The 22,934-nt window shown below is 44.7% G+C and overlaps 2 protein-coding genes across 2 annotated transcripts in view; both read left to right on the top strand.

Moving 5' to 3' along the window:
• The window catches only part of UROC1 (urocanate hydratase 1), a gene marked incomplete at its 5' end in the record, with an annotated part of 40,844 nt that extends 34,175 nt beyond the window's left edge, over positions 1-6,669 (top strand). The window contains 2 exons of the mRNA XM_084269649.1: positions 4,335-4,434; positions 6,427-6,669. Coding sequence (XP_084125775.1) covers positions 4,335-4,434; positions 6,427-6,567 — 241 coding nt within the window. The 3' untranslated portion in view covers positions 6,568-6,669. The remainder of the gene's footprint in view (positions 1-4,334; positions 4,435-6,426) is intronic.
• A 4,311-nt stretch (positions 6,670-10,980) lies between these two features.
• Positions 10,981-21,848, top strand: ZXDC (ZXD family zinc finger C; the record flags this gene model as incomplete). Its single annotated transcript, XM_084269685.1, has 10 exons — positions 10,981-12,070; positions 12,583-12,735; positions 13,230-13,308; positions 13,421-13,551; positions 14,415-14,585; positions 15,132-15,817; positions 17,222-17,306; positions 19,112-19,284; positions 20,528-20,629; positions 21,680-21,848. The coding sequence occupies 10 exons, from the start codon at positions 10,981-10,983 to the stop codon at positions 21,764-21,766; spliced, it is 2,757 nt and encodes a 918-aa protein (XP_084125811.1). The 3' UTR covers positions 21,767-21,848.
• Positions 21,849-22,934: the final 1,086 nt, after the last annotated feature.

The raw sequence follows: 22,934 nt of genomic DNA, 5'->3' as shown, positions 1-22,934 counted from the left end.
CTCCTTCATAAACCACTGAAAGGTTACTCTGGATTGGCAGAGGTTTAGGAAAGAGGAGAGCCTGGCTACACTGCAGAGTCTTTCGTTCTGGCTTCTTCTTTCCAGCAGAATTTCTCCTATTTAGAGTCACGTCTTTGCTTTGTGATGTTGCCAGTCAGGAAGGGGCACAAAACTCAAAACTAAATACTGTAGTGAACCCTCCCGCTTCCCTGTTCCATCCAGCTCTGGAATATGCCAACAGCAGCAAGCCAAGAACTTACAGCAGATGTTACTCTCTGAGACATTTGCTGATATTTAATTATTACGCATCTGGATGAGATCAATCTAGAAAATAGCCCTTTTTCAGATTGGGAATTTCTTTTCCTATACTTTTAATTCCTTTAATTTCAGTGAGGCAACTACTGAATAAAAGGTACGTGAGAGCAAAACTGAACAATGGGATAAGAAAGCTTCCTGAGGGCTTAAACACATGGAGTAAAAATCTGCCTTTATTGACTTCAGCAATAACAACCACCATGGCCAGGATTTTATTCACAACTTCCATAATTCTGAATGGAAAATGCATACCAGAATCTTTTCTCTGGTCATCTGAGTCTCAGACTCCACAGCTAGAAGCAGACTAAATCCCTTTGAATTGCCTTAGCTGAGTATAAGCTTTTAAAATATCTGCTTATGAAGCATAAGCAAAGAAAATCACTTTCCACTACATTTTGTGCAAAATATTTTTAATATTTTTAATATTGCCCTCCGAGCAATTCAAAGAGGTTGACTCAATGGTGAGACTACCCTTACTGCTGGAAAACTCGCACTGACCATGCTACAAGTCCAGTTATATTTATTTAGTTGTTTCTTAAGTAGAGTTATGTCATCAGAAAGCAGCTCTTTCCCAAGGCGGAGCAGAGGTGCTGTCACTTGTGTAAGGCATCAGAAAACCAGTGTGTGTCTGTTCACTGAAATCAAAATGCAGACAGAAAAACAGGCTTTGGTTATCCTTTTTGACATCTGCTGTGTCTGTGTAGTGGCTTGTCACTGTGGACCAGTATCTGCTCACCTTGTTCTCGGGAGCAGTCACATCCCTCTGAGCAAATTACTGTGCTTTAGTGGAGAATGTGGAGCCTGAAAATTAGGCCTGTCTCTGCAGGAGCCTTAATAAGCCACCATGCTGAGACTCAGATGTGGTAACGATGTCATGTCGTTAGATGCTGTGGTCTGGAGAGCCCCGAAAGCCGGAGCATGACAGGTGGTTCTGCTGGGCTTACCTAATGGTGGCACCACTCTGGCTGGTTAAAGCCCTGCACTTTGCCTTCTAATGAGAATGACAGGAATAATTTAAAGGTGGTAAGAGAAGCAAAGCCAACCCCCAACCGTAACAAATTACTTTCTTTGCCTGGAAGAGGCAGATGCCTTTAGGTTTTAAGACCCTGTTATTCTTTTTCTCTGGACAGCTAAAAATTCAGCTGACTTTGCCACAAAGAAATCTCCACGTGCCTGATAAAATCCTCTTGTCATCAGCTGATTTGGAGATGTGAAAGTGCATGTGGAGGCTTACATGTTTGTAAACAAATATGTACATGATTAGAAAGAAATCAAGTTGTGACTGGAAGTTTTCTGTTCAGGGAGTTCAGAAATGGCGATTGCATCATGCTCAGCTCCCAGTCTTCCCTGCTTGCCCAGAACTGGTACAGCCTCCAACACCAAAGAAGTGCCTTTTATCTGCTTTGATTTCTCTGTGCTCTAGCCTTGTGGGATGAAAAGAAAAAGCAGGATTAATATTTATTTAGCTGGAATCTGCATCACATGTGCTGTTTGAGAGACTTAAGGTTAACATAGTCTTGACTGTAATTACAGCAAATGAATGTTATTAATTTCTTGCTGCCTGTTTATATGCAGGAGAATGTATGTTAGTATGGAGACCGAGTAACCTGTAGCAACAAAAAGGCAGAAGCAATTTAAGAATCAAACTGTGCTGTTGACAGTGTGACATCTTGATTGTGAGAGAGGCCTTGTTTTCTTTGATCACCTTAGAGGGAGACATCTGGAAATTATAGGAGGTAGTTTAGGTCAAAATGCCACATGTTTCTTTAATTACCTGAAAATATGACCTAATGCTAATGAAGGCAGAGAGCTCCCTTTTAAAAGTGAGAGGTTTTGCTAGAAAATCCTTCCTTACATTGGCATTTAATTTATGAGCAATTTTTAGACAGTAGGACAGATGCTGACAAGTGATTCTTTTACAATGGTATAACTCCATGGAAATCAATGGAGAGGCTCTAAATTTATGACGTGCAAGTGAGATCAGACGCTCACTGTTCCTGCCTAAGCTTCAAAGGATGCTCTCTGGGATGCTGTGCACAGAGGGGATCTCTGCTACTGAAAGAACATCATCTTACTATATGGAATATTTCTATAAAGCACTGGTCCAGAGGTCTGATTTACTTATTGTCTGATATTGCCAATAGGCTGGACTCCTACTGTGATCCATTATATTGCAATGGAATCACTGATGTTCCTAAGTGTACTTTGGCAGTAAAGAATAGTGCTAATTTGGTCGCTGTACACAGAAGCAGCAGAATATGGTGAGGTAACTGGCCCTGGTCGTGGTATAATTACATTTAAAATGCTATCATCCTGCTTTGTCCCCTCTCTTGGAGAGCACAGTAACAACACTAGCTATTTAAAAAGTAGAATTTGCAACAAATGCAAATGTTTGGATGTCTGTTTTCATCCCAAAATGAGATGAAAAGCAGAATCAATCAAAGATTTCACACAGCAAAAAGATATTGGGAATTAAATTCCAGGCTGGAAAGTGTTGACGGTATCAATCAAAAAGAAACATTTTATTTTGAAGAGTCAGAGCTTACAGTATTTAAACATCTCAATGGAAAGCATGTCTTTGTTTCAAATTTTCCTGCTAAACTGATTCAGTGACATTCTGCTAAGAACTGCCAGCTTCAAGAAAACTGAGTCTTTCAACAGAAAATGTATCTGTAATAATGATATATGTAACAATGGCAAGGTGGAAGGAATTCATAGAATGGTACCCTGATGGTGCGATCTGGAGCTCTACATTCCCTGCTCAGTTATGTGATAGGGTCCTACTTAGCATGCAGGTAGTGTATAGAACAAGTGAAAGAGAATTAACATCACTTAAGTAACAATATTACATCAAAAATGACAAAATGTGAGTTCTTGTTTCAGGAAGTGGATCTCAGTCAGGTCTGTGTGGCTCCAGAGTAGCTTCATTTCCTGAGAAGCTCAAGTTACTCCTGGAAAATAGACATTAAGAAACAGTTCCTTCCTAGACTGGAAGACTCCTAACGGCTGTCTGATTCATGGATATATCTGATGTTAGTCTATGTAGATTTTGTGGACTTATTCATTATTTTATTAACTATAAAACACAGAGGACGAAACCCTGCCTCCAGGGATCTCCACTAGCAGTCTCCCATCCCATGTGTTGTTGTATGGTATGCCCTGTCCCTCGGGTGTTGCTGATGCTGAACCAGAACTCTTAGATTTACAGCAACATGTCATTATCCAACTGCATTCACCACTAGTCACTGTATGCAACAGAACAGGAACTTGAGCAGCCCAGACTCTGAAGTCAGACAAGATGTTTTGCTCTACGTGTTTTCCCTGTCCCTTTAAAACCAGACTGGTATTTCTCCCAAGTATAATCTGTTAGTTTTAACATATTTCTGTTCTTCTTCTGCCAATAAGTCTGCTTCCTGAAAAGTTGGCACCAATGTCTTTAAACATCTATGCATCTCAAAGTGGATGACTGCTTTTGAAATGATGGAGGCAGATGTGCATTAAGTGGTGGTTAACGCTTTTTTAATAAAATACTTATGCTCTCTCATTTGTCCCAAGAGAATATAAACAGATCCATCTGTCTGCTTCAATAAGTACGTGGTCTTCCTCATGATCCTATCTATACGGCAGTCTAGTGCAGCAAACACCAAGAGCTTAACCTTTAAATACACATAGGTAGCACCCCAGCCCATCGGAATGTTTACCTCTTTCTGCTTGTTTCTAGAGGCAGTACAGTGTGCAGTCCTGAGATGCAGCACAGGCATCATTTTTGGCACTCCTGCTTGGGGGCATTACGAGTCAGGTGAAATAGGTTTGCTGTAGGTCAGGAAGCTAGGCCTCTGCCCTGATAAATTCTTTTTCTTCTTTTTAAGTATAAAAGTCACTGACAGTGTCTCTTCTTCAGCACTATTTCTGTGTTTTCAACCTTCTTCCACTGCAACCAAACAAATTCCTTCCTGTGAATTTTGTGGGATTGGTTTGAATTGTTTTGACTCATTTCTTTTACATTTATATATTTTTAGGGGTGAAGTGATCAATGGGGGATTTGGTCTGGTTTTGGATGGGTCTGCAGAAGCTGAAGAACGGGCTAAGATGATGCTCAGCTGGGATGTTTCCAATGGAGTAAGCAAAATTAATTTATATATTTGCTTTATTATTTTCCTTCATCCAGGACTATGTTTGTTTAGGTACTTGGGTTCCCACATTCCTTTTCCTTTTAGCTGCACGGGAGTATGACCCCTCAGGCTGGAGTTCTTGGGACATGGCTTTTTGTATGCCAGGAACAGTTCTCATGGGCCAAGCAACTAATTGTATTCACTGCTTCTAATAGAGGTGGTTATGAGGGTGATTTCTCTAGAGTCAGTTGTTTGATTGGAGAAAAAGAAAAACCACCCCAAACTTCAAAGGACTTTAAGTCAATAAAAGAGGCTGAAGGTTTCTTTGGTCGTGTGTTGGGACCACCTTTCCTAACTTCACAGCAATTTGGAGCCCAACAGTTTCCACACGTCTCAGGGCACGTTTTGTTATTTTTTAAGCAGCTAGGGAAGTGTGCCTGTGGTCATTTGTCAGATGTGTTGGCATTGTTGTTGCCCTATGCCATCCAACTGATAACTCTATGAACTTTAATCTTGTCTATTCCTAACTTCTTGCTCAAGGCATCTTGAAAGGCTTGCCATTTAAGTGTTAATTATCTGGCCCTTGATACTGTTAGAGTTTTTGCATTCCACTAGTGTCTAGGTAAATTCTGGCTGGGTTTAAGACTAGGATCTCATCTCTGAAGTTTTAGAAAGGTTTTGATTCAGTACTTGCAGGGAACCAAGCAGGACATAATGATGCACAGTCCCATTAAAGGACAAGACCTGTTGCATTTCAGTCATGTAACTTCACAAGCACCTGACGTATTGAGGGAGCTCCTTGCCAATGCTGACATCTGGTCTGGTTCACTTCTCAAGAGAATTGCAGAATTCCTTCTTGCCTTAGACCTAATAATTTTTTTCCTCCTCACAAGACCTGATGTGGTAGAAGAGGAGGAGGAATAATTTGCACGTATTCCCTGTCTCAGATCTGAAATAACACATTGGTAAACTATTAAGGAAGAAGGAGGAGGACAATTATATTAATTTGTAGATTAGAGGAATGAAGACAAACCCTTAAGCACTGCATATCAGAGGCAGTCTATTAAAAAACCAATAAATCTTTTGCTGCTCTGATTTATTGCAAGTAAAAGTTCCACTCCTCCACACACATGTTGAAAAAGGAAAATCTGAGAATGCTGCCCATATTATATGCAAGAACGAGACTGGAGCATAGCCTCCAGTGTACAGCCAGGAATAACTGTAGGTGAGTGGCTGAAAAGGTCATTTCTAGCTGTTATTGTTATGATCCTGAGAACACTTACTAGCTTTGCATTAATCATATTAAATATTTTGATGAATTAGAAACAAAGTATTTCTTTCTTGAACAATTCTGAGTTTGAGTATTTCAGACACTGTTTTGTGAATCATAAGAGGTTAAGGCAGTGAATAAGGCAGTGAATCCATTCCTTCATGCCAAATCTTAGCTTTTTTTTTTTTTATAATCTGGTGAATCTTGCTTGTATACAGATCAAAATTCAGAGCTTGGTTGGAAGGGGGTTTACCAGCTCCCTATCTGTCCATGGAATTTCATCCTTACATTCTGGCAGAGAATTTGGCTCCTTCATTTCACAGTTTGAAAGACACTGAGTGACATTTTCCTTTTTAAAATGTTTATTCTGCTACAAAACCATCAGTTGCTTAAATCGTACTGTTATCTAAAGCCAGTGCTGATTTTAGAGTCCACAACTATTTTTAGTGAGGGGAATTTTATAAAGTTTATAAGCTACCTGGCTTCACCAGTATCACATGCCCAGTAATATGTTTCTGCATGAAAATGTACCAAGACCACTGCTCATAGAGTCAAAGTAGGTATTTCAAAAATTACATGGAAAATCTGTAAGGAAACGCAAAACTGGCAGAGGGTTAAAGATTTATTGCCATGAAATTGGGTGCCAGTGTTCGTGTAAATGATGTGTAAGATGGAAGTGGCAAGAGAAACATACTGTTTTTACACCTATTGATTTTTCTGGTCTGACAGGTTGCCAGACGCTGCTGGTCGGGTAATGACTATGCTTATGAAACGATCTGCCAAGCAATGAAGGACAATGCCGCGCTGAAGGTGACTCTCCCTCACAAGGTGGTGGATGAGAACATCTTGGAGGAAGCCCTGAAACGTTAGTGGCATTCCAAGTGCAATGTTGTCCTTGCAGATACATTTGAAGTTGCTCTCTTGATAACCTGTTTCATTCTGTGGCCAAATGATAAAAGCCTTGCAAATGTCTCTTCCCTGTGAGGTGGGTTTTTTTTCCCCTTTAACATGTCAATGGGGCAAACCTGCATTTGTCTGACAGGTCCACTGATGTCAGGAACAGTGTTTTCACCAGGATATTTGGAACAATGCTTGCAATAAGATACTATTTATTGTAAGGAAAGGAACTGGATTTTTTCCCCCTGAAAATTCAATTTTTAAAATCCACTTATTCCAGATAATTCATATATTAAGGAGAGTATTAGGTCTGGCATATCAAATGTGGGATGGGAATTGGAACTTGTCATTCTAATGCAGTCTGCTGCTTTCAGCAAATTGCCATGAAATCCAGTAGCCAAACATGTGGGTGTGTAAACAAACATATTCTTTAGTAGGTGGAGGATGCTCTGATAGCACATGTGCTAGACTCGAGCTTTTCTATATTGCCATAAAAGCATTTGGTGATCACAATGGAAAGTGATGGATAAACTGTAGCTGGGTAGCACAGCTGGCTGCCTTTGTCCTTGAAATTTTCACCCAAGATTCTCACCATCAGCAGCCACAGAATGCAGTGCCAGAAAATGAGTGGAGAAGCTTAAAGGTGGTAAGTACCAGGCCATTTCCAAATATCTTGCAGCCAGGCCAGAAAACTATGGAACAACTCATGGTAAATTAGTGTGAGCCTAATCCTGTATCAGGCTGAGAAGGTGCTATTCTGCTAAATCAGATATGTGTGCTTTGATGCCTCACAACAATGAGTTCTTTTGTAGAAACCCATTGCACTTGAGCAGCTTCCAAATGTATGGAAATCTCCAGAAAATTTAGGTCTTTAGTGTTGACTGCTGCTTTTTAATAAAAAAGTGGGCTGCTCACCCATTTGGAGGACAGTGGTGCAATTAGTAAAGCACTGTAACAAAATTATCATATAGACTTTCCTCCTGAAATATGACAATTGTGAAACAAACTGAATCACCAAAGATAAGACACTGTGGGTTTCCCTCGCACAGGACTTGATTATAAAGTAAAATAGAGTGTAGTCTCCCTTCTCAGGAAGACCTAGGAAGGCACAGAACCCAGTGTGCCTAGATGTAGCTGCAAGATGTGTATTTTGCACCTGAACCTACTATCACACTTGTCTCAACAGTAACTTGCTGAAGTATTTTGTTCTGATAAGCTGTGGCGCTGAACCAAAATTTGAGGCCTACTTTGGAGTCCCGATACACATATGGATTGACAGATACATTAGTGTATTTACAGAAACGTATTTTACATACACATCTATACATAGGTGTGCAAGTACAAAAATAATTCTTAGCTATCACGTCTCCCCCTTGCATATGGGCCTCATCCAAGCATGAACAGGGAGCACCAGCAACCCCTGCCCAGTATGCACGGGTGTGGGACTTGGTCTGGCCTGTCGCTCAGCCTCCTTGGCACTGTATCCACTACCCCTTGGAAGGGAAAGGGGTTACACAGGTAACCTGCATTGGCTGCTGCAGGCGAGGTGTGATGAGCTGCAGTCCTCAGGACTGGGGGGTCTCAAGAAATGATAGGACTGTTTGACGCTGTGGTACTTGCTATACAGCTCTGTATTGCCTCTGGTGCCAAGTAAAGGAAACCATTTCTTTGGAATCACAAGTCAGTTCTTTACTCTGTTCACGTACTGAATATGTCTCCAGATGAACAGTGAGTGTCTGGCATCTGCTTGTAACAGAACCTTCTGTGAAGTGCAATCTGCAGTTGATCGGAACTGCTTTATATTATGGAAAAAAACGCCCATGTTGCCAAGTTATACGATTGAGATGTGAGTAGTTGTCAGCCAGATTTGACAGCCTTTGCTTTGACATATGTTATGCATTACCTATTATTAACCACACTGGACTGGGTCCAAAGTTACTATCTTGGTATCATATAAAACCACTCCAGTCTTCATAGCCGAAAAGCACTAGGGCACTGTTTGGTCATGAGGAACAACCAGAAAATGCACTGGCTTTTCTGAACTACAGTATGTAGAGCTGCTCAAGAGATTGATCTTAATTCTGAGTTGAAAGAAATATTTATTATGAATTCTTCAGATTTTTATTGTTTAGTAGTGGGGTAACTGCAGCATGCTTGCCTTCACATCCCAGACAAAAAAAAACCCCTTGTTTTCACCCTTGCAGCATTATTTGATCAGACAACATAACCTTGTAGTTATACCCATGTTTAATGTTGCTTGAGTCCCTGGGAGTTTATGACTGTGTGTAGGGAGAGACAGAACCTGAATATATGAGCGCTCTACAAGAGTTACAAGTTAAATTTCAGATTATAGACTCTTTATTAAGAAGCTAACACAAGTAAGGCAAAATGGGTTACAGAAAGGCAGTGAACTGCAATGGCTCCTATTTATGGCTATTCGCTGTTGTTTAATTATGTAGTATATGCAGTTTTGTGTATACATTTAAATTTACTTTGGTCTTTTAACTGCTTATCTCAAGTACTTAACAGCTGTGAACTGGCTGAGGTTTATGATATCTTTAGGGGGGCACAAGGTAACCTGTTAGTTGCTGGGATGAAATAACAGGCAGTTTCCAGCATACAGAAACCATAAGCAGGCTCAGTGTGAAGATTTCCTTCCCCAGCTCTGCTGAGCCTTGTTTTATCTGTTCTCTACTTGTTTGCAGAGAAGCTGAGACTGTGAATGGGCTATTGTTCTGAGGAGATGCTGATGTCATTTTTAGGTAGCTGACCTCACTGCTGGACAAACCTGATACAGGGAGAGCCATGCATCTCTAGGCATTGCATCACATCAGATCCAGGCAGGGTATGTAGAAGGTAGGGAGTTTCTACAGTGAGCTCTCAAGTTTGGCTCAGGCTGAAGCATCCTTCCTATGAATCCTGGTACCTTAATGCTTTCCTCAAAACACGGACACTTGTCCTGAAAAAGCTTGTGCCTAATTGCAGATAGAGGTGAGAACTTGGTGACAAAGAATAATTTGTGCAGGACACTTGTATGTCTGTGACTACAATGTTTTTTAAAGGTATAAAGCTTGTGACATGATGTGCTGTTAGTTTTCCTAGTTAGGGTCTTGTTGAATCTTGGAGTGTGGCAACCAAGGGATTTGTGGCTTGATTTTTAATTTTTTTTCCCCTTCAGGCTTGGTATCCTGCAACCAGAGATATAGTTATTTGTTAAGAAATAATTTATTTTCCTAGGATCATGAAGGAAGGTACCGCAACAGCTTCCAGAGAGTGAGATCAAGATGATCAGGGCCAGCCAAGAACAGGATTGACCCAGTCACAGTCAGCACCAGGCTAAGGGGGATTTTGGAGGTGGCTGAGCTCCAGTACCCAGGGACTTCAGATTCTTTACAGAAGGCTGTGAAGGTGCAGAGTAGAGGTCTGGGTCTACCTACAGCTCTATACCAACACGTGCCAGCTCCCCTGAAGCTGAGTGTGCCTGGCCAGCAGTTTCTTACCCTTTCTAAGGTGCACGATTTGCCCACGGAAGGATCACAGCACCATCTGCTGGGTCTGCTCGTCGGAGGGGCTGTGTCTCTTCCATAGCACACACAGGACCTTGTTTTTCTTTTCTGTAAGTAGGGAAGGCAGCTGAGCATTCTCCCACAGAAAGCTTTGCCCAGGAATGGAAAAAAAAAAACCAAACGTAACGCCAAACCCCTTCGTGCATTAGCTGAATTTCTAGGGGTTTTGCCTGCGTTCAGCTGAGTTCAGCACCAGCGTGCCCTCTGGGAGCTCCTTTCCTACCCTCGGTCATCCTTGTTTGCTCTGCCCCTGGGCAGGGTGCCCCTCTGCACTCCGTATTGCCCCCTCCTCCACTGCCGCTGTGGCCGGCGGGGCACGGCCACGCTTGCCCCAGGAACTCGAGGCTGCTCCATAACGCTGCCTGTGTGCATCATCCCCCGCGGGTGCGCAGACTGTTTGTTTCCTGAGTATCCCCCTACTGCGGCTTCTCGGGCTCAGCCCCGCTCTGCCACAGGTTCTCTCTCGCCGGAACCGGGCGCGAAGGCCCTGGCGTAGCTCCAGCTCTGGCCCTTTGCCTATCGAGCAGAACTAAAGGTAGAAGCTGCTATGCAGCTGCCCGGTGGCGTAGAACACCCCCCGGGGCAGCCTTCCCCCGGGAGAGGGGAAGCTAGCGGCGGCGAGCGGCCCCGGGCAGCCCCTGCGCGCCTGTAGGATGCCCGCCGGCGCCCGAGCCCCGGTCCGGAACTCCGCACTCCGGGTTTCCCCGGCGCCTTCCGCGCCGCGTCCGCTCCGTGGTGCCACGCTCCGGGTTTCCCCGGCGGCCCGCGCCGGCCCCGCCCCGCGGCTCCGGTTTCAGCCGCTGCTACAGGGACCCCCAAGATGGAAACGCAGGGGCTGCCCGCCGCGGAGGCGGCCCGGGCCCGGCCCGGCGCCCAACATGGCGGCCCCGCCGCGCCGCCCGTCGCCCCGCGCCGTCCGCCGCCGCCGCCCGACTGGGAACCGGCGGCCGCCGCCGCCTCCTCCTCCTCCGCTGCCAGCACCGCCGCGTCAGGCCTCTACGTGAGCTTCCCGGTGCTGCTGGTGGAGGAGAAGCCGGAGCCTGGCGCCAGTCCGGCGCCCAGCCCCTGTGCGCCACCCGGGGGGCCCGCGCCCGACAATGACGGTCTCCTGCTCGTCTTCAACGTGGTGCGCGGCGCGGCCGAGGCCGGCCCAGGCGGCGGCGGCGAAGCAGGGCGCGCCCAGCCCGGCCCGCCACCCGCTGAGCCGCCGGAGGAGGCCCCCGGCTCGGTGGTGCCGCCGCCGCCGCCTCCTCCCCCGCCGCCGCCGCTGCCCCCCGCTGGCGGAGATGGCGGGACGGAGGACGGCTCCTTCTCGGGGACCATCACCATCAACAACCAGAGCCTGGTGGTGCGCATCGAGAACGGCGTCCTGACGCTAGGGCCCGGCGCCGAGCAGGCCGCTGGCGCCGCGCCGCCCGCCCCGCCGCCTCCGGCCGCCGCCGCCAGCCCCGCCGAGCCTCCGGGCGGGCCGCGGCCGCGCTCGCCGCCGGCTTTCCCCTGCCCGGAGCCGCGCTGCGGCCAGGCTTTCCCCCGCAAGCAGCAGCTGCGGCTGCACCGCCTCTCGGCGCACGGCGGTGGCGGGGAGGACGGCCGGGGCGCGGCGGGGGCGGCGGCGCGGCCCTTCGGCTGCCCGGTGCCGGGCTGCTCCTGGTCCTTCGCCACGGCCTACAAGCTGCGGCGGCACCTGCACTCGCACGACAAGCTGCGGCCCTTCGCCTGCGCGGCGCCGGGCTGCGCCAAGCGCTTCACCACCGTCTACAACCTGCGGGCCCACAGCCGCGCCCACGAGCAGGAGGCGGCGCACAAGTGCGAGGCGTGCGGGCAGCGCTTCCCCAGCGCCGCCCGCCTCGCCGCCCACCGCCGCCGCAGCCATCTGGAGCCCGAGCGGCCCTACCGCTGCGACTTCCCCGGTAAGCCGCCTCTGGGGGGAGCCTGGTTCCCTTCCCTCCCCCTTCCCAAACTCAGCTTGCCCCGGTGAGGATGGGATCCCTTCCCTGAGCTCGTGCCGTGGCTCGGCTCGCTTTTCCTCCCCGCCGCTCGTCCTTCCCCCCTCCCTCGGATCGTCCCCGCGCCGTGCCAGCTCGGTTATCAGAGAGGGAAAGTTTGGGAGCTGGGGATGCCGCGCCTTCGCCTGTCAGCCTGTGTGTGGCTTTGTGCAGGCGTGATGGAACGCTTTACATCACAGCACGCATCTTCAGTGGTGTGCCTTAAACCGGCCCTGCGTGTTTGGATTGTCTACCTTGACTAAATAAGCGTCATCCTTGGGAGTAGAGTAGTTGAGGATTGCGTGTGTGCCAGCATGCAATATCCTGGGAAAAGAGCCACAAAGGCTCTTTGCTAAAAGTTGGGAGGGAGAAAAGGACCCAGTTTTCCTGATCCGGTTTTGTATCAAGCTGATGCACTGTTTCCCTTCTCTCCCCAGGCTGTGAAAGAACATTTATCACAGTGAGTGCGTTATTCTCCCATAATCGAGCTCATTTTAGAGAGCAAGAGCAGTTCTCCTGTTCGTTCCCTGGCTGTAACAAGCAGTATGACAAAGCCTGCCGACTGAAGATCCACATGAGGAGTCACACAGGTATTCATGAGAGTCACTGACACTTAGGGAAGTATGTGGAAGATATACTGAGAGTGGGCTTCAATTTGCTGGAAAACTGTTGTGAAGGGAGAACGGGTGACATGAGTTACTGAGTCAGTGAAAACGTTTGGTGCTTGGCCTTCTGGGGGTAAGACAGCCACTGAGTGAACTTATCACATGCGAAGTAGCTGTGGATGGGCAAAGCTGATGCTTTTGGTGTGTGAACTTTGTTCAGAAAAACTGCCAGCTCAGTTTCCAAGTTTGTAGATTGATGATTATGCTCCCTGGTGCATAGGGAAAGATGCAGTTGCCTTGAGTTACAGAAGACATTGTAGGAGCAGGAAGGGGCATCACAGCACTTTGCAGTGAATTGCAGGAAAGAGTGGTTGAGTCTTTTTGTCTTAAATTAATTCAATTTAAGCAGCTCTTGAGATTTTCTAGTAGCAGCATGTGTTTTCGTGTTAGATTGTTAATGTAACCTTTCTTTGTTTAAGGTGAAAGGCCTTTTATCTGCGACTTTGAAGGTTGTGGCTGGTCTTTCACAAGTATGTCCAAGCTGCTGAGACATAAAAGGTAGCCTTTTCTGATTGTACTGTCCAAATCATTTGCTGCTTGTTTGTTTTTCTTCCAGTACTTAAGCAGCAGTGGATTTAATCATGCCAATGGCAATTTCCTTCTCTTGTAGGAAACACGAAGATGACAGGAGATTTATGTGTCCGGTAGAAGGTTGTGGGAAGTCCTTCACAAGAGCAGAACACTTGAAAGGCCACAGTATAACTCACCTTGGCACAAAACCATTTGAGTGTCCAGTAGAAGGTAGTGTTCAACTCCTGCATGCGTTAGCTGCTACTCACTGTGTATATTGCCTGAAAACTGAGTCCCTTTTTCCCAAGTGCAAGCTTCCTACAGAACTGGGGCAATTTAGAGTGAGTTTGAGGGGGTAAAACTAAACAAGAGAGACCCAACTGAATGAGTGAGCATTCTCAGATTTATGGATTGCAGAGAAAATACTGGTTAGTGCTCTAGCTTGATGGTATTGAAATTTTCTTTATGGTGAACAGGGCTACTTTATTCTGGAAAATCCTACTTGTGATACTAGTTTCTGCTTTTTTACCTGATTCATAAGTAGTGAAAAGTGGTCTTGTGGCCATGTTTTGCTGTTGCAATGTGTCATTTTGAGTATTTAGTGGCTGTGCTGTTACTCTCAGCTACTGGGATGGTGGACGGCTGTGTGAGTGGTGTCTATTGTGGTCACACAGAAGCCTAGCTGGTGCTCTGTGGGTTTCTTAGCTCTACCTCCATTACTTCAGTAGGGCTCCAGGAACAAACATTTCAGGTCTGATCTAGCTCTACTTGGTGATTGTTTCTTCTTTTGATGGTTTTGCCAGTAGTCATCATGAAGAGTTTATATTTAGAATGCCATAGCAGGGAAAGGTTGTGCCTTATACTGAATGACTGAAGAGTTTCTTACTGTCAGAAACCAGTTGTTGAAATGTGCTACCCATTGAGACATCCTTGAGGTAAAACAAGGATTTCTTCCGATTCCTCTGAACGCATGCACAGGCACTGCAAAATAGCAAACAGAGCTCTGCAGACCTGCTCTGATTTGCTAAGACACTAAACATGAACATCCCATTGAAATTAGATGAAATTTTAAAGCTTTGTCTATCTTTTTGCAGGCTGTTGTGCAAAATTTTCAGCACGAAGTAGCCTGTATATTCACTCCAAAAAACATCTTCAGGATGTGGATTCATTGAAGACTCGTTGCCCAGTATCGAGCTGTAATAAATTGTTCACTTCCAAACACAGTATGAAGACGCACATGGTTAAACAGCATAACTTCAGCCCAGGTAAAGTCTTTGTTTCAGACTATAGGAGGGTGCAGTGGAAAACAGAAATGTGTATTTACTGGTATTGAAATCCAGGCTCCATTGATATGAATGTTAGAATCTTCACTGAGACAAGAGCTGGTTTTCTCCCCCAAAATTTTCAGTGGGACTTGTAACAGTATCAGAAAGTGACACTTGAGCTTGACCTGTGTGAAACTGTGAGAAATTACAATGTTTTTGAATAAAGGAAACCTTGTCCTTCTCTGTACCATCTATAAAATATGACAAGGACTAAAAGCACTCCTCTTTGCACTCCTCCTACAACGTAACTTGGTTTGGGCTGTCTTAGTGTTACCTTTTGGCAGGTGTTTTTGTAACAGAAATTTTTTGATAAAGGAGTGGCCTTACTTCAGTTAGCTGCTTTTCCTTAAATCTGCTCCCAGGAAGGTAGGTAAGTGTTTTAGTAAGATGAGAATTTCGAGTTTTAAGCTTCCTCCTTTGATCATATTTTTCCTCCCCACTGTCTGATGAAATGGCCCGTTCTGTAACCAAACCCTTCTCTTCTAGATCTCCTAACTCAGCTTGAAGCAACCAGCTCCCTCACGCCCAGTAGTGAACTCACTAGTCCAGGACAGAGCGATCTCAGCAACATCGACCTCGTGTCTTTGTTCTCCAACGTGTCCAGTAACAACTCTGGAATGGCAACGGACATGGCGCTAGTGAACTCTGGGATTGTCACGATCGATGTGGCTTCAGTGGGCTCAACGCTCGGAGGAAACCTGCCTGTCAGTAACAATTCCTTAAGCCAGTCAGTTGATCCCTTGATACTGGTGACCAGCAGCGATATGCCACAGAGCCTGGACAGTTCTCTCTTGCTGGGAACCAGTGCAACGGTTCTACAGCAAAGCACTTTAAATTTGGATGATGTCCAGACTGTCAATGCAGAAGCCTTGGGTTCGCTAGCATCTCTGTCGGTGAGGAATCCCAGTCAAGATGTGCACGGTTTGACATCCAGCAATAACTTAACAATCGACACAGCCACTTTGACTCCTTCGAGTAGCCTCAGCGGTACCAACGTGCCTGAGTTACTGACACCAGTTAAAGCTGAACGGAATTTGCTTCCTAGCTCGGACGTTGTTGGTCAACAAGAGGGCAGCAAAGTAGTGACGCAATTTGTCTTCTCCAACCCTCCAGGGAGCTACAGTGCACAGAAAGAAATGGATCTTGGCACAGTGACTGGGAGCTCATTTTTGGTATGCATGAACTACGTTGGTTTTACCCCTAGATGACTGAGAGTGGGTGTTGTGGTTTTACCCCGGCTGAGAGCCGAGATCCACGCATCTGTCTGCTCCTTAAAGGAAAAGAGTAGGGGAAGGGGGAGTGAGAGGCAAGGGAAGGGAAAAGGAAGGGGCAAATAATCCCAAAACCAAGAAACTAAAAGGCCCGTGGGTTGGGATAAGGATAGTTTACTAAAATAGCAGAAAGATAAAATATAACAATGCTAAAAGGACTTTAGAGCAAGAATATATGAAACTGTTGATACACAATGCAGCTTCTCACCAAACCACACAACTCAGGCCGTGCCACCCAGAGCTGTCCCGGCACCCGACCATCCCCCGAAAAACCGCCCGTCCTGGAGCTGCCCCTCTGCTCCTCCCCCTCCCATCAGCCCCTCTTTATACTGGGCAGGACCTCTGCTCCTCCCCCTCCCATCAGCCCCCCTTTATACTGGGCAGGAAGTAATTGGCATGGAATACTCTCTTTTGCCAGTTTGGGTCACCTGTCCTGGCTTCACCCCTCCTTTCTCATGAACAGAAAAATACGAAGAGCTGAGAAAGTCCTTGACTGTCTGACAGCAACTAAAAACATCAGGGTGTTATCAGCACTGCTTTCATTTTAACTCTCAAACACAGCATTCCATCCGCTGCTGCAAATGAAGTTAACTCCATCCTGACCAAAACCAGGACAGTGGGTATCCCTGAAGTCCGGTCCCACTTTCCCTTACAGGGCGACCTTTCCCTCAGATTCTGCAGCTCATGCGTTTTGGGGATGTAAAACATCACGTTGAATAGTGTGTTGTCAGAAGTAGATTCAGTTTGGTGATAAGTTCTGGAATTCTGGTGGGGAGAGTTAAGGAGAATCTTTCAGAATTAGGGATGAAAAAATAAGTGATCATCTGTGAGGGTGAAATGGAATTTACAGGAATACACAAGCATGTGGTGTGTCTTGGGCGTTTCATTCCAGGGAAAGATTTGGGCTGGGAGAGTAACTTTTAAGTAATCTTCCCTTTCTCCTTTACTGTGTTACTGCAGACTTAACTGTTTACATTACAAAGTAAATGTTTACCCTGTTAAAATCTCAACACTTAGAAATGTGGAGCTACAAATGTTTACCCTGTTAAAATCCCAACACTTAGAAATGTGGAGCTACAAATGTTTACCCTGTTAAAATCCCAACACTTAGAAATGTGGACCTATCTTCCTTTTCTGTTGAACTCCAGACATAATGTACATAGAGGGAGTTTATTGAAACTAACCAGAAGAGCTGGGAAACTAGAACTCCGTGTGAAAGATAACTAACTGCAACTCAAAACATAGCCTGTGTGTTTATTGTCTTGCTTCTTTATTGCATCTCTTGGCTTTTTTTTTTTTAACTAGGAGAGCAGTGGGTCTGCAAGAACAGACTACAGAGCCATTCAGCTAGCTAAGAAAAGAAAACAAAAAGGGAATGGGAACAGCACAGGTGAGAAGCCGTTTATTCCGTTAAATTTACTAAATCCAATTACTGAGGGTTTTTAGCTGTGGAATGGGAGTGGGTATCTTGAGTACATTCTGAAACATCCCATCCAGTTTATTGCTAGTTAAAATAATTATGCATGTGGTGTACCATCTGTTACCCAGGCTAATCACATTCTGTGGAATATCAAATTCACAGTAAGTTTACAGAGAAATCTGCACCATATGTTTCATGATTGTTAACAAGACACTATCCCTCCATCTTTTCATCTGCTTTTTATTTTCTTTCTAAAACAACAAAAATAAGGTCATTTTGCTTTCTGTTGTTTATGCTTTCAGTCTTACCTGGTGGGTTCTTTTTTACTCAGTGCAGACGGTGAAAACATCAGCTGGATTTGTTTTGTTTCAGTGTTTCCCTTACTAACTCCGTGTGCAGCATTAAGGAATTTATTACTTAGTTATCTAGAAATACTCAAACCTCTCTCTTCATTTTCAGCTGTGTAGGCAGTACTTGTGCAGGGCGAGGTGTAGGTTTTAGGATTTCAGATGTATCATCTTTCTCTTAGACTGTGGTATAACTCAAAGCTGTCTGAGTTACACCCTGTTACTTTGTCAGAGCAGTCATGGGCCATGGCTCACTAGATTTGCATGAGCTCAGGCACTTGAGTTGTGCTGGGGTGGAACCCTTGGGGCTGGGATGGAACATCACAGACACACAAACAGTTCAGTGGAACATTGTATATAGCTTTAGTTCTCACTTGCTGTGTTCTAGTATCTTCTAGCTCTGAAAATGAAGGTGGTCATTTTTCAGGTGAGTTAAGAGACTGGTTCTGAATTGAGCACTGTCATGTTTCTGTATCTGCAGAAGGTGTCTATACCTGCATAAATTCTGTCTGGTGCCATGAATCATCACACAGGAGAGCAACTGTGTTATGAAGCTAGTTCTGAGTGTGCTTGTGTCATCAGACACATCTTTTGGACACTAGCTTAAAAAGATGACTGCACTTAATCTGCATGTGTCTTAAAATGACCTCAGAAAACTCCTCTTTCTGTCTCTACTCAAGACTCCCACCACCCACTTTTCAGCAGTTGTTGCCATAGCGTTACCACACGCTTCTCCAAGTGAACCTTGTCTAATTGGTTTGACTAGGTTGAATGAATGCTGTAAAGTTCAGTGTTTAAAAAAAGTTATCTGAGCCTTCTATTTACCATAGGTATAAAAAACCAAAACAAACCCTAAAACAGCTGACAGGATTGTGTCCTTAGATTTTTTTTGATGAAGTTTTTTGTTTTTGGATTGTGATACAAGCAGCTGGTTCCTCTTGTTTGGAACTGCTGAAGATTGATAGTTGTACTTCTGTAGCCTGTTCTGCCTGACAGCCTTTGAAATCTGTGTGGAAATAGATGAGCTTTGCTGTGCCCTTTTTACAGTTTAGAACAATGTCGTACGTGACTTCTCAGGAAATGACTTGCAAAATCAAAAATAGAAAATGCAGTTTTACTTCCAAATTTCTTTCTATAGCTCTGCAAATGTGATAGTATTTCTGTGCTACCACAGGGGTGAGCCCTAAGTGAAACAGTTTGTGATGTGGTTTTAATGGAATTCATGTAAGAAGATGCTCAGTCAGCAGTTGGAGTTATCAGCTGACTGCTGTCTGGCCTTTTGGCAGTTATCAGATGGTGCTTAATGATATCACATTGTTCCTGGCATTTGCTGTGTAGTGTAAATAACTGCCTACATTGAAAAATGCTAGCAGGAAACGTTGGCAAATTGCTTCTGACCATCTAAATAGGAAAATTGCTTTCTTTTAGGGGCATCTGGCTCTGGTCAGAGGAAAAGCAAGGGTGGGAAAGTGAGTCCTACCAACTTTTCATCATCCACTCCTGGCAGTCGACTGGGTAGCAACGTAGTTCTGCCAAATGGAGGGCTGACAATAAGGGACCCTGCCACTGGAGCCCAGTATGTGCAAATTCAGCTTCTTCAGGTAAGAGCTGAGGAGAAAATTCATTCGCATCTTCTCTGCTCCCCAAACTGGCACACTGATGAAGGATCTGACTCTGTGAGCTTGGGTACTACAGCCCCTAGATGGGAATTTGAGATCTGCAGAATGTACCATGTCCATTAGGGCGTTTGCCCGCAAGAAGCGCTGTCCTGTGAAGTTTATATGAAATGGGCTTTACAGAGGTTTAGAAAAGCCTGAAAACAAAGCTGGGTCAATCATACAGCTGCTGGGGGGCCAAACAGATGCATTGTGGAAATGGGTAAGATGTTTTTGTTTGATTTAATACGCTCAGTCCAGCCTGGAACATAGAGATACTGTAACTGTAGGGAACATCCTGTTCAGCCTCTTAGGCTGGATACACTTGGTGCAGGAAGCACCAGCAAACTTCATTATGGGTGTGCTGATCCTTGAAGAGCTTAGGGTTTTCCCAGTTTGGACAGGCAGTTATAAGAGTGGGCAAAACAGATACTGCATTCCTGCCCCGAAGTGTGGGGTAGGCGTTCTTCCAGAGGGAAAAGGTGACTGGCACACGTTGCCTTAGAGGGTTCGTGGGAGTATGAATTTTTCCTCTAGTCTTTTCCTTTGTTGATACGACCCCCAAAATTGTTACATTCTCCACTTCTCCATTTGCAAGGTAAATGAGACTGACATGAAAAGATTTCTGTAGAACGAAATTTCAGTCTAAACTCTTATTTCTGTCAAGTGTTGAAAGAAAGGTTAAGATTCTTTTCTGAATACACCTGGCAATCCATGGGGGCTGATTAGAGGAGCTTGGTGGGCAGTATGTTTTTGACCAGGTGTATGTCTGTGTAGCATCTAGAGACAGGGTGAGCTCATTCCATTTTACTCCTAACAGCATATGGTATGGAGGAAGCTATGGGCAATTTTCTCCCTCTGTCTAGTTTTCTGATGGGAGTCAACGCTTCTAACTTCTATGTTAAGCTTCACACTGTGCAGTTGAACTTGTTGCATGATTCTGAGTCTTAGGTTTGTTGGAAGATGAACTATTCCTTCTTTCCTTTTCAGATCATGCCAGTTTTCTGAGTTGATTACGATAGCTTAATTGGTTGTATGCTGAGCTAGGTTCTGGTTTAAGTGGCAGTAGCTTCCCAGGTATCTCTGTGGATTTAGGCCTTATGAGTACAGTGAGATTGAGTGAAACTTGTGATACTGTGCTGAGGTGCTTGGGGTTCTTTGTAATTGCATTTCACTTGTGTATTCACAGGATGATTCCCCAGGAGAGGGAGATTTGCCCTTTCAACTGAGCTCTCAGTCCTCCTCGTCACATTCTCAGCTTACAGTGGATTTACCTGTTCACATACTTCAGGTACAGCATGTCAGAGCCATGGAGTTTTACTGCCGAGCTTGAAAGTGAAGGCAGATCAGTGCTAACTGATGAAAATACCAGTTAGTGTTCTGTCTAATGAAAATACCATGTTTGCCATTGAGAATTCAATTTCACTTACAAGAAGCAGTAAGCAGAGAGCTACACTGCAATATTTGTCTTGTGTATGTTCCCAACCTTTGGCACATTATAGGTGGATGTTTTTCTTCCTCAGTTACTGAGTAATGAATAACCACATGTTACTCATTTATTACTGGAGTGTCCCATCCATGTTTTCCTGATCTCACCTGCAGAGACTACGTGGGTGAAGAAAGAGGATCAGAATTAGTGTGTACCAGGTTACAGGAAAGGTGTGAAGTGGGACATAACATCTTGAGCTTAGATTTCAGAGTGGTGTCTATATGTGAATGGCAGTTATGTTAAAGTCTGCTTGCTGCTACAGGCTTTGGTTTCACTACTTGCCCATGTTAACTGCTGCATGTCAGCGTTGTTTGAATGCAGAAACCTTCCTATAGCTGCTTGTGTAAATGTTTTGTTATCCACTGTTCTGGTAAGCTGCGTGCTAGTGAGCAGGAGCTGCTGAGAGCAGAGCAGCAATGAATGACTAGTGTGCACATAAATCACGTTTTCTACTTGGCTTTTTGGGGCTTTGGTTTTGATGAACTCTGCAGTGCAGTTTCTCTTACCACCTGTGCTTCTCCTGGATAAGAAAAGCTTTTTTGTTTGAGAGGAGCACCTTACTATGAAGTACTTACTAGAAGTACTTCGGGTCATTGGCCATGGTAGAGAGTTAATAGAGGAAAAGCAAATTGTCAGTGATTTTTTAATTTGTCTCCCTCAGTAATGATTCTCTGAAGTGTTCTGAAGAAAATCAGGAGCAGCACTGTTTGTGTTCCCCCAAAGTAGGAAAGCTTTGCGTTTCCTCCAAACCATCCAAAGTATTTCTCTGGCCTTGGATAAATGTCAAGCTGATCTTACTGACACATGTTAAAAGAGCGCTGACCTCTTCATGCTGTCTGTTTGCTTTAACAGGAACCACACAATTCCACTGAAGATGATGCAGGTTCTGATAACTCTCAGTTCACTGGAAGCACAATAAATTTACAGGATCTGGAGTGACCATTACCAAGAACAGTTACTTGAAAACAAATTGGGCAATCATGTCTTGACAGAGTGAGATAATTGTGTGGGTCTTTTTCCAAGGAAAATATGAAGACTAGGAATACTGGATTATGGTTGCACTCTTTGCAATTTGCTAAGGACAGTCGTGGCTGGAAGGTTCTCTTAAAACATGTAAATCCCACTTGATGTGCCTGTGTGAGATACGCTGCCTGCCTTGTGGCTGGAGAGACTGAGGCAGGCTGTTGTACAGTGTTGTTTCAGGGAGAAGTACTGTATTAAACTTCAAACTGAGGTAATATTTACTATTTTCACAGGAAAGCAAGTATTCTACAGCTAACAAGTACAAATTTATAATCCTGCCTACAATAGTTAAAATTTTCCTCCCCTTGGTCTCCTGGTGGAGCCGGTGGCATCCAAGAATTATGAGCTAAATTTTCAAGTGTTTTTTCACACACACAAAAAAATAATTGTTTGGGCAGAAAACTGGAATAAAATGTCACATGTAACAAAATTAATGTCCTATGCCATGAAAATGAGATGCTCTAAAATCTTTGTTTTAGAAAGCTAGATTCTAAATGTTAACTTAGCTGTGAATCAGTTTGTAGCTCATGTTGAGTTTCTCCCTTTCCTTGCTCCTGCGTCCCAAATACTTTGCTGAATTCTTCCAGCAAAACTTGAAAAAGAAAAACTGCAATAGAACTGTACTCACTGTAAGTGATTTAGCTAAGAGTCCAGCAGCATGAGAGAGGTTCGTTTTATCCTCGTGTTCCCTTTTTTGGGAGAAATGTTGACCGTCACATAAATTTTAAGCACCTTGATTTTATTTCATCTATAACCTGCTGCCAAGTTACCTGTGAACTGGCCACTATCTTTCTGGTTTGGGGGTTGTTTAGGTTTTTTGTTTTGTTTTTTTCCAATTGAACACTGTTAACACTCGTTTGTTACTGATATCCCAGAGTGTCACGTGCATGTGGAGCCTCTGGCTGGTTTACACAATACGCAGTTGTCAGAGTATTTTCTGAGGGGGGGAAGAATCATTACTTAGGAAGATTTGCCCCACTGAAAAACTGCAGTTTCTCTTGGGGGCAGGGGGAGAGGTTGTATGTACTGTACTTATCTGGACTGCAGACACCTAAATAAGTATAGGGTTGTATAGGAAAAAAAC

The sequence above is a fragment of the Gallinula chloropus genome (genome assembly GCF_964237585.1).
Source record: "Gallinula chloropus genome assembly, chromosome: 12".
NCBI lineage: Eukaryota > Metazoa > Chordata > Aves > Gruiformes > Rallidae > Gallinula > Gallinula chloropus.
This window is presented reverse-complemented; position numbering and strand designations above follow the sequence as displayed.